Source organism: Urocitellus parryii, chromosome 14 (assembly GCF_045843805.1).
Source record: "Urocitellus parryii isolate mUroPar1 chromosome 14, mUroPar1.hap1, whole genome shotgun sequence".
Lineage (NCBI taxonomy): Eukaryota > Metazoa > Chordata > Mammalia > Rodentia > Sciuridae > Urocitellus > Urocitellus parryii.
Genome location: NC_135544.1, coordinates 44559952 through 44575194, shown reverse-complemented (window position 1 = coordinate 44575194; position 15243 = coordinate 44559952). Strand labels below are relative to the sequence as shown.

General features: G+C 39.5%; 1 protein-coding gene and 1 pseudogene across 2 annotated transcripts; one reads left to right on the top strand and one right to left on the bottom strand.

Moving 5' to 3' along the window:
• Positions 1-9528: 9528 nt before the first annotated feature.
• Positions 9529-13225, top strand: LOC113177922 (pre-mRNA-splicing regulator WTAP). 2 transcript variants are annotated; one of them, XM_077792544.1, is made up of 2 exons: positions 9529-10169; positions 11821-13225. In XM_077792544.1, exons 1-2 carry the CDS (start codon positions 9718-9720, stop codon positions 12557-12559), a joined length of 1191 nt encoding a protein of 396 aa, XP_077648670.1. In that variant the 5' UTR covers positions 9529-9717; the 3' UTR covers positions 12560-13225. The 2 variants fall into 2 exon arrangements, with proteins under 2 accessions (XP_077648670.1, XP_077648671.1); XM_077792545.1 differs by lacking the exon at positions 11821-13225 and adding an exon at positions 10392-10815 and having other exon boundaries at positions 9529-10168.
• Positions 13226-13324: 99 nt separating this feature from the next.
• On the bottom strand, positions 13325-14871 carry LOC113187795 (protein Wnt-8a-like; annotated as a pseudogene).
• Positions 14872-15243: the final 372 nt, after the last annotated feature.

Sequence of the window (15243 nt, the reverse complement as noted above, 5' to 3'; positions counted from 1 at the left end):
GCAAAAAAGATTACTCCCTGGAAAATTACCTACCGAGGATCCCTAACTTCAGGTGGTTTTCCTTGTATTTTGATAAGGGTCTGGTATACTTGCCTTGTATTTGTGAACTCCAAGAAGGAAGGTTAATTTTATTTTAAAATAGGCTTAAGCCATAACAACAACAACAATATCAAACAAAATAACCACAACAAAAATAGTTGGCTGATAAATTTAGTGCCAAATGCAATCCACATACCCTATGTCAGTGTTTGGCTAGATTTCACTGATTTATATTGTTGATGTTTGTTTATATTAACAAGAATGATTTATACTTTTTGGATATTGAACAACGTTTTGAGCATTTTGGTATACATGTTGTCTACATTAGTAGTGGAAATAAAGGGGAATTCATGGTTAATTTTATTCAAAAATTTGGACCAGAATCATTACCTTCTTTTGAATTTTTCTGTTGTTAAATAGCTTGGCTGGATTCAATATTTTGTGCTTTTAGTTCAAATTAGGCCCGTCATAAGTGTGAGCACAGCTAGGGTCCATTACCCATCAAAATGAATCAGGGTTGCTTAGAGAGATGGCAGACCCCAGGATGGGGTGAGGAAGAGTCTGAGTTTAACCTGGAATATCTTATTAACTAGAAACTAAGAACCCCCCTAAATGATAATGAATCTCTGTCAACACAAAACCTCAGGAACTGACTTGAAAGGGATCCTATGAACCAAATTTGGAATAATTTGAGATTCAAAAATAATAGTAATGATAACAAACTATAACAAATAGTCAAATTCCTAGAGTCCATAGTGATATGAGGAAGAGAGAGGAAGGAGAAACAGAAGGAGAGCAGAGAAAAACTTTTCTTTAAAACAGAATAGTACCTTATAAACGCAAAAGGAATAACAGAATGGGAAAATCTCCGTTTTGCAAACTCCCGGGATAACAGTTGATTTAGGTGAGGAGCATCTCCAAGCTAAAACCATGAAGTCCAAGATTGTTGAGCGACAGATGATTTACAGGAAGATTCACTCCACATATCACATATTAATTGCAATGGGACAAAATAAGCCTTTACAGTGAAGAGATCCAGTAGTTGTCCTTGTTCCGAATGGTCCAGCATGGCATGTCACAGCAGGTTGGCCTGATTTGCCTCCAGCTGTGATGCAGGGGACACACAGGGCACTGAAGTGGGGTTCTTGCAAGAAATGTTTTGCGAACTAAATCACAAGGAAACCGTCATACAAATCCAGAATGTCAAGTTTTCTGCAGAATGAGTGGCCTGGACTTACCAAAGGACAGTGTCATGAAGATCAGAGGGTGGCGATAGGAGACTAGAGAAAAAGAACACCCAATCTAACATGTGAGTTTGGTCAGACCTTCAATTTTAAAAAAAGCTGTAAAAGACAAATTTTTTTTTTTGTGGGGGGTGGGGGGAGACACATGGGATAATTTGACAAATGGTTTAGATGTTGGTTGCCGTTATTAAATTGATTTTTAGTGGCAAGTAATGATGTTGCGTCGTGCGGGAGAATGTCCTTGCTTGTGAGAGATACATATCTAGGGATGAAGTGTTGTGTTGTTCACAATGTTGTGTTGTTCAGCTTTCTGTCCCTGTAATGAAATTCCTGAGTTAATCAACTTGGAAGAAAGATTTATTTTGGCTCACAGTTTTAGAAGCTTCTTGGTCAAGTGACCATGTCACTTTGGGTCTGTGTCAGAACATGATGGCAGGTAGTGCCTGGATACCAAAGCTGCTCACCTCCTGGTGGCCAGGAAGTGAAGAGAAAGAGGAAAGGAGTAGGATTCCAATAGACTCCTAAGGACCCATCCGTAAGGACCCAACTATCTGGTGAGGGCTTGCTTCCTGGCTCATAGATAGCACCTTTTTGCTGTGTTCACATGGGTAGGAGGTGTGAGGGGTCTTACTTTTTTTAAATAGTATCTGCTGGGGTTCATTATTTTATTTATTTATTGATCGAAACCAGTGTCTCACACGTGCTAGACAAGTGCTGTTCTGCTGAGCTACAACCCCAGCCTTGGATTATTATTTTTTTTTAAATAATGACACTGATCCTATTGAAAAGGGTTTCACTACCATGATTCTTATGACTTAGATGAGGTGCCCCCCCAAAAGCTCATGTGGTGAGACAATGTAACAAACTTAGGTGTGAAAGGATTGGGTTATGAAAGTCTTAATCTATTCGGTGCAGTAATCCTCTGATAGGAATTAATGGGGTGGTCACTGTAGGCAGGTAGGGTGTGGCTGGAGGAGGCGGGTCATTGCAGGCTTGCCTTTGGGGTGTATATTCTGTCTGTGGTGGGGAGAGTCTCTCAATCTCTGTCTCCTAGTGCCACATCCTGTGCCACACTCTTCTGCCATGATGTTCTGTCTCACCTTAGGCCCAGAGCAATGGAGTCAGCCATCTATGGACTGAGACCTCTGAAATGTGAGTCCCAAATAAATTTTTCCTCCTCTAAAATAGTTCTTGTCAGGTCTTTTAGTCACAGCAATGAAAAAACGGATAAAAACCACAATCTAATCCCTTCTCAAAGGCCTTACATCTTAATACCGTCACCTTGGAGGTTAGGATTTCAGCATATGAAGCATTGGGGGAACACAAATGTTAGTTCATATCAGTTTTTGTGTCCAGAGAAAGGGAAGGTGCAACAAGATTATTAATAGTTGGTGTATATAAGCAAAGGGTATAGCAATGTTCATTGTACTCTAATTTTTTTTGAACTTCGAACTTTTTCAAAATAAAAAAAAAATCACTTATGATAGTCTTTGAGAGAGGAAAATCTTTTTTTTCAGTTACTTTTCCTTTTTGGTAATGGGGATTGAACCCAGTGGTGATTTACCACTGAGCTACATCTCCAGACCTTTTTTGAAAATTTTGAGATAAGGTCTTGCTAAGTTGCTGAGGTTGGCCTTAAGCTTGTCATTCTCCTGCCTCAGCCTTTGGAGCCGCTGGGGATTACAGGTGAGCATCACTGTTCCCTTTTGATCCCTCTTGTCCCCTTGTTTAGTTGTCATTCCGTGAAGTGAAAAGTTCTGCTTTGTTCGACCTGTTGGTTTTGTCTGTTCTGTGGAGTTCCTCGTTGAGGACTTTAGACTCACCCTGTTTCCCAGCAGGTGATCAGAATGTTGCAGAGACAGTGAGCTTAGATTTATACGGTACATTTTCTTCTGGCCACATTCTTTGATTGATATGTGAAGTGACAGCAAGGGACCTTGAGAAGGTCTCAGTTCTTGTTATTCCCTGCAGCTGTAAGAGTTGGTTGCAGAAGGCCAGGGAAGAAATGCAGTAAATACATGGCACATTCCTTATGGTTCAGGGGAAGGCCTGAAATATCTATGGAATGAGTAGGAGAGAAATACCTAGAGACTTTTTACATGCACGTCTGTTAAAACCATCATGTCAGATCATTTTATAGCATTTTGTCCTCTCCTGTTGACAGATTTTGGCGGCTGTGACATGGTAGTTATACATTTTGAACTACTTGCATGGGGTATTCTTATGAACTTTCCACATAAGCAAAGATGGTAGAGAGAAAAGAAAGGAGAGTTTGCTTTCTTACCAGTTTTATTTCTCCATAGATAAGATGTAACTTGAGTTACAACTTTAGAGTTATCACATACCTGTTGACAAACTTGGTAAATAAATAGCAGAATTTAACAAAATAGTTGTTCGGAGAAGAAGGTGTGGCACCATGAAATTTTTTACTAAATAAAGTTTTCATACTAAAATCATAGCTAGAAATAAGGGGTAAATTTAAATTGGGTATTTGCTGTGTGCTTTCATTTAATGCAATAACTTTCTTGGAACTACTGCCATTCAAGAATACTTTAATGACTCCATCTTCATATTTTTGTTTCAATAAAAGGAGAATGCCTCACTTATATTTTACTGATTTTAATAAGTATTGGGGGAATTACGTCTGAAAAGGGTCTCTGGTTTCCAGTTTCTCTTCTAAGAATGACGACTCAGCAGATTAATGATGGGTTGGAGGAGGTAGGAGATACAGGTCGTACCCGATGTCATTGAACAAATATGCCTGGAGCACCCACTGTGTACCAGGCACTGTGCCAACATAGATAAAGACACAAGAGATGGCATTACACAGAGTCTATTTGGTGACTGTCAGTGACCCAACCATCTATTTGGAGGAGTTTGGCTGTATCCTGCTGTGATGGTCTTCATGGACAGACATCACTACCCTCTTTTTATATCAAGTCCATGGACAGAAGAACTCTAATTAATCCCTTCTCAGACTATTCCACTTTTGTCTTATACAATTTATTGGGGAAATGTTTAGTAAAGTTGTTCCAGAACTACTACCTTTCTGGCTCACTTCTAGTATTTTGGGATTTGGTGGCTGTGTTTATGGTCAACAAATGCCTGGTCTTCATGACTTTTGTGTATCCTGCAGCACACACACCTCTGCAACCATTCTGTCCTTCAGATGTGAAAGTCTTTGCCTTCTTAGTCCATCATAATACTTCAATTTATGTGAGAGGGGTTCACAGTTCTGATTATTCTTAGCTTTCTTCCCTGTTTTTACATTTCCATGAGGAAGTAAGTGAGAAAAACTTTTCTTTCCCTTAAATAAAGGTATGTAAGTATTTAGAATTACCCTTGCAAAGTTCTATATTGGTCACTGAAGGCTAATGCATGGCTCATGAAGACTGGCTAGAGTGAGCACTTCTGATTACAGAGCTCTGGCTATTCCAGATTTTGCTTTTCTATGGGATTTGATATCATTGATCATTTTAATTTCAATACCATTGATCATTTTAATTTCAATACCATTAATCATTTTAGTTTCTTGTATCAGCCATGCACAGAAAGTCCTGATGGGATAGTATGCAAACTGCATTCTCATTAAATTCGTACTCCTCCTGTTGTCAATAACACAAGGACAGTTGAATATTCCCAATCACTCCGTCTACATAGTATGTCTGTTATGGGAATGTGGCTTATCTTGAAGAAGTTAGGCTTTATTTTGAGCCATTCAGACCAGGATAGACTTAGGCAATTATTAACGCATTCATTCTTGCCAACCATGTTTTACATCTATTTTGCCTTCTGACTTCCTTCCTTCAAATCTCTATTTCATGCTGACAATGTTGTAATAGAGTTATATATGAAATTTAAAAAATTATTTTCCACTTAGCATATATTAATTTTTATGCTACTTTCTATTTCTTCACTGTCATTTAAATAGAGTTAATCCATTCAATAAATACTTAATTAGCAAATGATAATTTCTATAGCTAAATGATAATTTCTATTTCTTCATGTATTCATGATAATTTTCTTAGGTCAGATTCTTATGGAATTAAATTATACATGGCACTTAGACAATTTCATTATCAGACAAGAGCTTGGTAATACTTTATGTATTAACAAGTATAATATTTTTACTGTTATTATTATATTATCCCATGACTCTATGGACCCATATTATGTTGATGCAGGTAACTAGTTTATTTATTGTTACTGCCATACAGTATTCCACTATAGGTACATGCCATAATGGATTTATCCATTTTAATGCTGATGGACTCTTGGACTGATCCAGATTTTAGCTATTATGAACATTATTGGTAAGAATATTTCTGTACAGGTCTCATTGCACAAGAATAAGAGTCGCTTTAGATTTTTAGGATACATTAGTAAGAGTAGAATCTCTAGGTCATAGGATATATACACATTCAAATGTATTTGGTAATGATTTTCTAAAGTAATTATACCAGTTTATCCCCTGACTAGAATGTGTAAGGGTTGCTCCATGTCCTTACCAACACTTGGTATTGTTTTACCAATTTCATGGTGTGAAATACTATCTCTTCTTGGTCTTAATTTCATTTCTTTGATTATGAGTGTGGTTGATTCCTATGAGCTGTTTACATGCTCAAGATATTAATCTTTACTTGGTTATTATTATGGGCTCCATGTTTATGTCCTCCTAAAATTAACATGTTGAAACTCAAACCCCAGTGGGGTGGTGTCAGGAGGTGGGACCTTTGGGTGGTTAATTCAGTTGGGTGAGGTCATGACAGTGGCGCTCCCACAGTGGATTAGTGTCTTATTATAAGAGAAGAAACAGACTAAAGCTTGCTTTCTCTGCTAACCAATGAGAAGAAAACTGTTGCCAAGTAGAAAATGTCCTCACCAGTCACAGGATCTGCCCCCACATGGATCTTGAGCTCCTCAGTTTCTACCACTGTGAGAAATAAATGTTTGTTATTTAAGCCACCCCGTCGATAATATAGTGTCACAGCAGCCCAAGCTGACTAAGACAGCTCCTTATGTTACCATTGTCCTTTCCTAGTTTGTGGCTTGTTTTTCGTATTGTTTTTATTATCCCTGGATGAAGAGGAGTTCTTAATTTCAATGTGGTTGGATTTATCAATCTTTTCCTTTATGGTTAGCATGAGGGTCAGTTTTGTGAGTCGATGTGACAAGGTGATGGGGAGCCCAGACATTTAGTTGAGGATGTGTCTGTGAGGGTTTTTCTGAATGAGATTAACATTTGAACTTGTAGAAGGAACAAAAGTGGGCCTCATCCAGTCAGTTGAGTGATTGATTAGAACGAAAAATCTGACCTTCCTCTTAATTGATGGGAGTCCTTCTGTCTGGCTGCTTTGAGTGGGACATTGATTCTTCTTACCTTTGGACTTTCAGTTCTGAGCCAGAGTTCCCCAAATGTATAGGTGAGGGAATTTATTAGGAAATTAATCCTTATGAATCATAAAAGTTGAAAAGTTCCACCACACCTGGGCTCCTTCTGAGTTCTACCCCTATGCTGGAGAGACAGGAACTTAGTCTAAGAAGCCAGAAGCCACAAAATCAAGGATACTGACAGCATAGGTTTCATTCTGAGGTCAATGGCTTGCAAACTTTCAGAGGGTCACTGGTACAAGTCTCAGAGCCTAAGGATTGGAGAACTTGGAGTCTGATGTCCCAGTGCAGCAACAGCAATAGAACATGTGCCCACGAGAGGAGTGAGAACTGGGGGGGGCGGGAGGTCGTCCTTTGTTTCCTGTTTTGTCTGTGTCTCCCACTCCATTGGATGATGTCCACCCACATTGAGGGTGGGTCTTCCCCACTTAGTTTCTTGACCACATGCCAGTCTTCTCTGGAAACTCCTTCACGGACACACCCAGGAGTGTGTTTTACCAATCCTCTAGGTATCCCTCAGTCCAGTTGCCTTGACACCCCAAATTAACCACCACACGTGGGCTCCTTCTGAGTCTCTGGCCTGCCAGAATTCAGACTAGAGCTCTAGCATCTGCTTTCCTCATTCTCAAGCCTCTGGACTTGGACTGGAACGATACTATGGGCTCTGTGGGTCTCCAGTCTGGAGACTGCAGACCTTGGGTCTTGTCAGCTTTCATAATCATGTCAGTCAATTCCTTACAGAGAATTTCTATAGAAACATATATCTTATTCATGGTGTTTCCCTGGAGAGTCCGAATATAGTTAGCCTTTGTTTTGTTTGTTGGAGAAATAATTTGCTCTTCTGAGGTCCCATGCACAGTTTCTATATTCTAAAAGTGTTGTCTTTCAAACAAGATATTCTAATTTACCTTGAATACATTTTTAGATATACTGGGAAGTACACATGCCATTTCATTCTCTCATGTGACAACCAATCAATCTAAAAGGTTTAATGGAAAGTCCATCTGTGTCTATGTAAAATTTATTCTTTCTTACAAATTAAGTATAATATTCCTTTAACTTGGTCAGTTTGCCATCCTCACATGGCTTTAATTATTAAAGTTTTATAATAGAACTTGATATCTGGTAGAGCAAGTTGCCTTATCTTCTTGTTATTTTCAGAGATTTTTTTTTGGCTCTTTCTGGTCTATTTAAGGTAAATTTTAGAATCAAGATGTTCAATTCCATGGAAAATCTGTGGAAGTTTGAATCAGTATTACATAAAACTTACAAATGAATTTAGGTAAAATTTAATTCCATAGAATATTGAATATTCTTATTCAAGAACATTGTATAGCTTCCTATTTATTTAGGTTTTCTTTTGTATCTTTCAATAAAATTTTCTAATTTATTAAATAAAAAGTATATGTATGTTTTGTAAGTCCTAGGGACTTAATACTTTATTTGTAGTTATAGATTGCATAATTAAAAATTATACTATTTAATTTGTTATTGCTAGACTATTAAATTGATTACATTTTAATTACATTTTCAATATGACTTTCTACTCAGAAATATTGCTAATTTTTTTTAATTCTAATAATTTATTCATGATTCTTTTGATTTTTCTCATGCTATCTATATGGCAGTATATTTTGGTTATTTTTCAACTGAAGACATCTTTTTTCTTTTTTCTTTTTTTGATGACAAAAATATTTGTTTATTGTAGGCACATATATTAAAACAAAGTAGAAAAATGAAAGAGGAAAACAAACCTTTCAAGTTTTTTATTACATGATGGCAAATATTTTTGCATTTTTAAAAACAAAATTGGATTCATCCTGAACATGGTATTTAGTAATAAACTTTGTTCAGTTTATATCATGTGTGTTTTCCATGTTACTAAATATTTCTCAAGCATATTATTTTAGAGATTAAGATTCCATTATAGGGGCATGATTTACATTATTTAAATAGTTTACATTATTATTAAACATTTAGATTATTTTCTAATTTAAAACAAGGAGCTTGGTGTGAATACTCACTATTGGAGTTCAGTCATTTTACTTGTTTATTCAAATTCCCTGCAGAGTACCAGGCACATGCAGACAGGAGAGATTCCCAGTTCTGAGATATTCATATTTAGGAAATCAGTGGCTGAGCCCCCAGGGCTCTTCATAGGAAACTCCTCCTCCTCTAAAAATTACCATGGAAAGAAGTTGTAAAAATGCAAATGAGGAAAGTGGAATCCATGACTGTCCTAATCTCTTTCCCTGGGGCCCAGGTCTTAGTGTACCCAAGAGGCTCAAGTTAAGGGAGCAAACACACTGTGAATATGGGCGACTTAAGTCCCCAAATTGCTTAGGCTGAATTAAAATAACATTAATTAAAATAATTCTTGTAGAATCCATAGGTCTGTATTTTTTTTTTCTTATTTGCCAATGCCTGTATTTCAATTTCATTATCTGTCAAACATTGAAATCAAGTGAGTTTGATATTCTCCCTCCCCTGCTTAGTGTGGTGGGTAATGGGAACACAGAAGCAGGGCTCCTGTTCCCTTCCTGACCCTAAGTTTACCAAGGAGAGTAACAAAAAGTCCCAGCTGGATATATCCTAGAAACATTTATTACAAAATGCAGTTGAGTTTCCAATCTGGTAAATGACATAACAGAGGTTTTATAGCTGTCTAGGGAATATCTGTCTTGTAGGACTTTGGTAAGTCATGGTCACCTGTCTGTTTACTGTGACCATTTTCTCTCCTTGATACCACAGGTGGTTTTATGAGCTGAAAAAGTTCTCCTGAATTCCCTTAGACTAGGGTGGGAAGAATTTTTAAAAAGTGCATACTCAGATGAAAAACTCAATACTTCGCGGGGCGCGCGCCGCACTCCGGGAAGGGCCGGGGCGTGGCGCGGGGGTGCAGCTGCTCCATTACGGCTCGAGGCCCCGCTCGGGTCAGGCGGACGGCCGGCCTCTCTCGTCTTTTCCGTCCCGGCGGGGCCGGCCGCGGGCGGGCGGGCGGGCGGCTGCGGCCGCGGCCAGGAGGCGACTCCTCGGATTCAAGATGACCAACGAAGAACCTCTTCCAAAAAAGGTTCGACTGAGTGAAACAGACTTCAAAGTTATGGCAAGAGACGAGTTAATTCTAAGATGGAAACAATATGAAGCTTACGTTCAAGCTTTGGAGGGCAAGTACACAGATCTTAACTCAAATGACGTAACTGGTTTAAGGGAGTCTGAAGAGAAACTAAAGCAACAGCAGCAGGAGTCTGCACGCAGGGAAAACATCCTTGTAATGCGACTAGCAACGAAGGAACAAGAGATGCAAGAGTGTACTACTCAAATTCAGTACCTCAAGCAAGTCCAGCAGCCGAGTGTTGCCCAACTGAGATCAACAATGGTAGACCCAGCGATCAACTTGTTTTTCCTAAAAATGAAAGGCGAACTGGAACAGACTAAAGACAAACTGGAACAAGCCCAAAATGAACTGAGTGCCTGGAAGTTTACGCCTGATAGGTAAACAAATCATACTCCCCAGTCAAGACTTCCCTGACAGTCCCACTGCGAGAAAGCTGTGGTGGGACAGCCAAGTACTCGTTTCCACACCAAGACTCAGACTTTTTGAGCCAAACAAAACAAAACACATTCTTATACCGTGCAGCTTGTAATGATTAATGTAAAACTTACCAGATGAACCTTGTGTTTCAGCTTTTTTTTCTTCCCCTTCCCTTTGCTTCTGAGGCCTGATGTCGTCGGACTATTCCGAAGAAGAGGCCACCTCCGAAAAATTCCCCTTCTAGAACATGTAGACACTTGAGAAATGTTTCTGTTTGAAGAAAATAGAGGGAGAAACAGAAGTCTTAAGTCTGTGGCACACTGTGTCTTCAGACAGTTTGGAGGATTGAAAACCTAGAGATTTAAAAATCATGAATTGAACATGTAAAATTCCAGTAAAATGTAAAAACGGAATATGCATCGCTCTTAGCCTTGAGCATAATGACTTAGAGACACTGTGTATCAGTTTTGCCAATAAGACTGTGGACTTCATGATTGTTGTTGAACTTCTGGGTCAAAACTCAAATGAGGTGATATTGCCTTTAAAGGTTTTTCTGCTGAGAACCAACTTTTAATAGTCATGAGAAAATCAAATAATAGCTGTCAGTACAAGTACAGCATATATTTAACCATCTAGCTTAGGGCTCTCTCTTACATAATGGAGCCTTAAATCAATGTGGTTTTCATCAATGGTTCTTTGAATGGTTTTAAAAACTGCAGACAACTGAGGACTGTGCAGACATGAAGGTGTGGTATTGAACTTCAGGTTTAAACTGTGTGAAGCGTTATGAACGTTCATTTCACAACTAGATTGTATAAGGACATTGGCTGTGATGATGAGACTCACTGCATTATTTTTTCTCAGTAGTGAACTTTATGAATCCCCATCCCATTCAACAGGCACATGTTAAAAGAGCATTGTCACTGGTGTTAATGGGGGAATGTGTTCCTTCGTTGTATTGGGGCCTTTTGTATTACACTCTTGATATTAAATTAAATGTGCCTTGGAATAGTCGCTTTTTTTTCCCCCAAAGTTCAAGGAATACTATGATTTTGTTGTACTCTTAACATTTTAATTTTGGGGGGCTGTGGAGAGCAGATTCATTTTGGAAAAATGGTTGCTGTGCTCTCAAAGTGAAGGAAAAAGCTATCTCATTTTTAAAAGACCTACTTTGTTCCAGCTGGTATCATAAAAGACAAGGAGACTTGATACTTATTACTTTTTGACACTTTGTCCTAGGGTATTGTAGTAGAAATTAATGTGGGACAATCTCACAGGGTGCCTGCCAGAAGATTGGGGACATAATATGTTGGAACTATGGGCTGGCCTAAGTGAGACATTTTGCGAACCAAAAAAAAGGTATAGTGACCATTTCTAGAAAATTCATATGATCATTTAGATAAATGAGGCATTATTTTCTTCATGCTTCCATCCAATCCTGGAGATGAATTTTTTTTCATCAGAACATTCTATAAGTCACCAATTTGAATTTTCGCTTGGTGATAATGGAGTCTGAGATGAGTAGAAGAGAAATGTTCCAGCTTGTCCCATCGTTTAAGTGCAGTTTTAACAAGGGTGACTTAAGTTCTTTCTTAATCATTCAAATCAATTCCAAACAGGCAAAAAGTTAATGGCGAAGTGTCGAATGCTTATCCAGGAGAACCAGGAGCTTGGAAGGCAACTGTCCCAGGGTCGTATTGCACAGCTTGAAGCAGAGTTGGCTTTACAGAAGAAATATAGTGAGGAACTTAAAAGCAGTCAGGATGAACTAAATGACTTCATCATACAACTTGACGAAGAAGTAGAAGGTATGCAGAGTACCATTCTAGTTCTTCAGCAACAACTGAAGGAGACGCGCCAGCAGTTGGCTCAGTACCAACAGCAGCAGTCTCAAGCCTCAGCCCCAAGTACCAGCAGGACTACATCTTCTGAACCTGTAGAACAGGCAGAGGCCACAAGTAAAGACTGCAGTCGTCTGGCAAATGGACCAAGCAATGGCAGCTCCTCCCGTCAGAGGACGTCTGGGTCTGGATTTCACAGGGAGGGGAACACAACAGAGGATGACTTTCCTTCTTCTCCAGGGAATGGTAATAAGGCCTCCAACAGCTCAGAGGAGAGAACTGGCAGAGGAGGTAGTAGTTACGTAAACCAACTCAGTGCGGGGTATGAAAGTGTAGACTCTCCCACGGGCAGTGAAAATTCTCTTACACATCATTCAAATGACACAGACTCCAGTCATGACCCTCAAGAGGAGAAAGCAGTGAGTGGGAAAGGTAACCGAACTGTGGGCTCCCGCCACGTTCAGAATGGCTTGGACTCAAGTGTAAATGTACAGGGTTCAGTTTTGTAATATTTTTCCAGCAAATTTTTATACAGTGTCATTTAATTTGGGAGAGGATACTGTCTAGAAAATTGATGCATACTTTTTGTCACAACTTGCCTTTTTATGGGTGTGTTTTTGTTTTGTTTGATTCTTTTCTTTTTCCCCTTTCTTTTTTCTTTTTTTCCCCTGGCTTCAATACCCCTGCCACTTTGGAAATTGTAACAGTTAATTTTGAATGTTGCTAAAAGGACATTTTGTGTAGGGTCAAGTTATTTTTATATGAGTTAATGTGAAGTTGTAAATGGAAATCTTTCCTTAAAAGTATGACACAATGATGTCTGTATAAATCTGTGTCTCTAGAACCCGTGCTGTGTAAGGGCATTCTTCCTCATGCTGTTATATACTTCCGCACCATTCAGACTTGTTAGAGTAGATGTGGGTTTATGACTGCCAAGTTTGCCCAGTACCGTAGATTTTTATCACTAAAAGTTGGACTTGTTGATGGAATCCTATAGTAGTTTCAGTGTTAGATACAATTTTTTCCACCATACATCTGTGCATTTTCTCTTTAGGTGACTGAATGTTTAAGATATTTGTGTGCATAGTTAACTCAATTTTTATGAACTGTTGTATCCTGTTAATGCATATTGCTCTGTGACTCCAGTATATCTTACCTGTACTGACCAAACCTAAATAAAGATTTTTATTGTAACTCTTTAAAAAAAAAAAAAAAGAAAAAAAAAAAAAAAGAAAAAAGAAAAACTCAATACTTTAAAATCCTCCCAGTAGGAGCTAGAAAGTCTCTGCTTCACGTATCTGCAGGAATTTGCAGTTGGTTTTTCTGGACCCAGCCAGAGTGGCAGAAATTTGCTCCTTCAGGGATCTGAACAAAACTCTAATTTTTTGCTTCTATACCCTCTGATTCCCAGCAGCACAGCTGGGCTGAACATGGTCTAAAATTTAAAGGAAGAAATATTTTTGAGAGTTTCTCTGGGTGTGGATGCCCCAAACCAAACCAAACCAATTTTTTTAGCAAGCTGCACAATAAGTCTAGGCACAAGTACCAGGAAATCGCAGGAAAGATTGGGTGTGCCCAAGTCAGGAAGCCCAGGTTCCAATATCAACTCTGCCAAGAATATCTTTTATAGTCTTGGGCCTCCATTTCCCCATCTATAGCAGATATCATGAGGACTACAAAACTATCCCTGTGATTTTCCAATTGTTTTCCAGTCTATTCTCTCCAAGAGAGAAGTGGTGTTGCCCTCCACTGTCAAACCGGTTCATGTGGGGTGTTATCAGTCTGTCCTGTTGCATCAGGCCTGGGCACTGTCTGGGGAGTGCATGCAGTAGTACTTGTTCACCACATGCCTAAGCTGGTGGTACTTGACCATGCAGCCCCATTGAAATTTGCTGTTACAGCTGTTCTTGGCTTCAGTCTTCCTCTCTTCCACCTGTAGCTCACACTCAGTGCACAGGTGCCCACAGCTGTGTTGCTCCTACTTGAATGTATTGCAGCTGGTCTGCAGGCACTTTCGACCCTTTGTGTCATAAATGCTCAGGCTGGAACTGCAGGTATGGTAGTCTGGAGATTTCTCTAAAATGATTATCTTAGCTTCTATGCTAGGAGGAAGAGCCTCAGTTGGAGCTCAGCAACCCTCGGCGTTGTTCTCAGCCCTTAGCTGCTGCTTATCCTTCTCAATTTTCAGTGACTGGTCATGCTTGTCCTTTAGGTAGTCTCCCATCTCCCAGCAGTGAGCCAGCTGCAGCCAGCATGTCTGGATGCTGCAGCTCTCTGAGATATCATGGCATTTGCAGATTCTTTCCACGGTGGCTCTTACTGCCTGCCAACCGGCCCTGTTGTGAAGACTCATCAGGGCTTTGGCATCCTTCCCCTTCTCCAGATTGTTCACAAATAGTTTGGAGATCCTTTCCCCAAATTCCACATTGTCGCTGCAGCCTCGCTAGATCCAGTTATGGCCTCCTGTTTTTCTGTTTTTGACTCATCACAGTCACAGTTTTCAAAGTCACCTATGCTACAGTATTTAGTGATGGTGTACATGATTCAGGCAGAGCTGATGGCATGAATGAAGGAAATCTCTCTGTTGGCACTTCTCAGCCTGTTGTGGGTGGTGAGCTGGAGAGTGTTTTCAGGGCAGTTCCAATGATAACAACAAAAAAAGGAACTTACATTGCTCAATGCCACTCTGGGTACCCAAGCCCACATTGGTAGTAGGGGTGAGATGGGGAGGCAGAGACACCAAACGTGGCACAATATATGCTCTTGGGTCACCCACAGCACAAAAAGGTGCCCTATGGCCCTGTCTACTCCTAGGGACCATGTCCAGGTTAGGGTCAAGTGCAAAGAAGTGAGCTCAACCTGGGACTTCTAATTTTATTTGTACTTTACTGTATTTTCCACTCCAGTAAAATAATGAGTAGGAATAGTGAGAACTGTAACTCTTAGCTTTGCCTGAACTTAAATAAAATGTTTCCAACATTTCAACATAGATTTTAGGATTTTTGGAGTTTTATAAAATTAGTTTTGGCTGGCCATGGTGGCTCATGCTTGTAATCTCAGTGGCTCAGGAGACTGAGGCAGGAGGATCACAAGTTCAAAGCCAGCCTCAGCAACTTGGTGAATCCTAAGCAACTTAGTGAGACCCTATCTCAAAATAAAAAATAAAAACAGCTAAGGACGGGAATCAGTGATT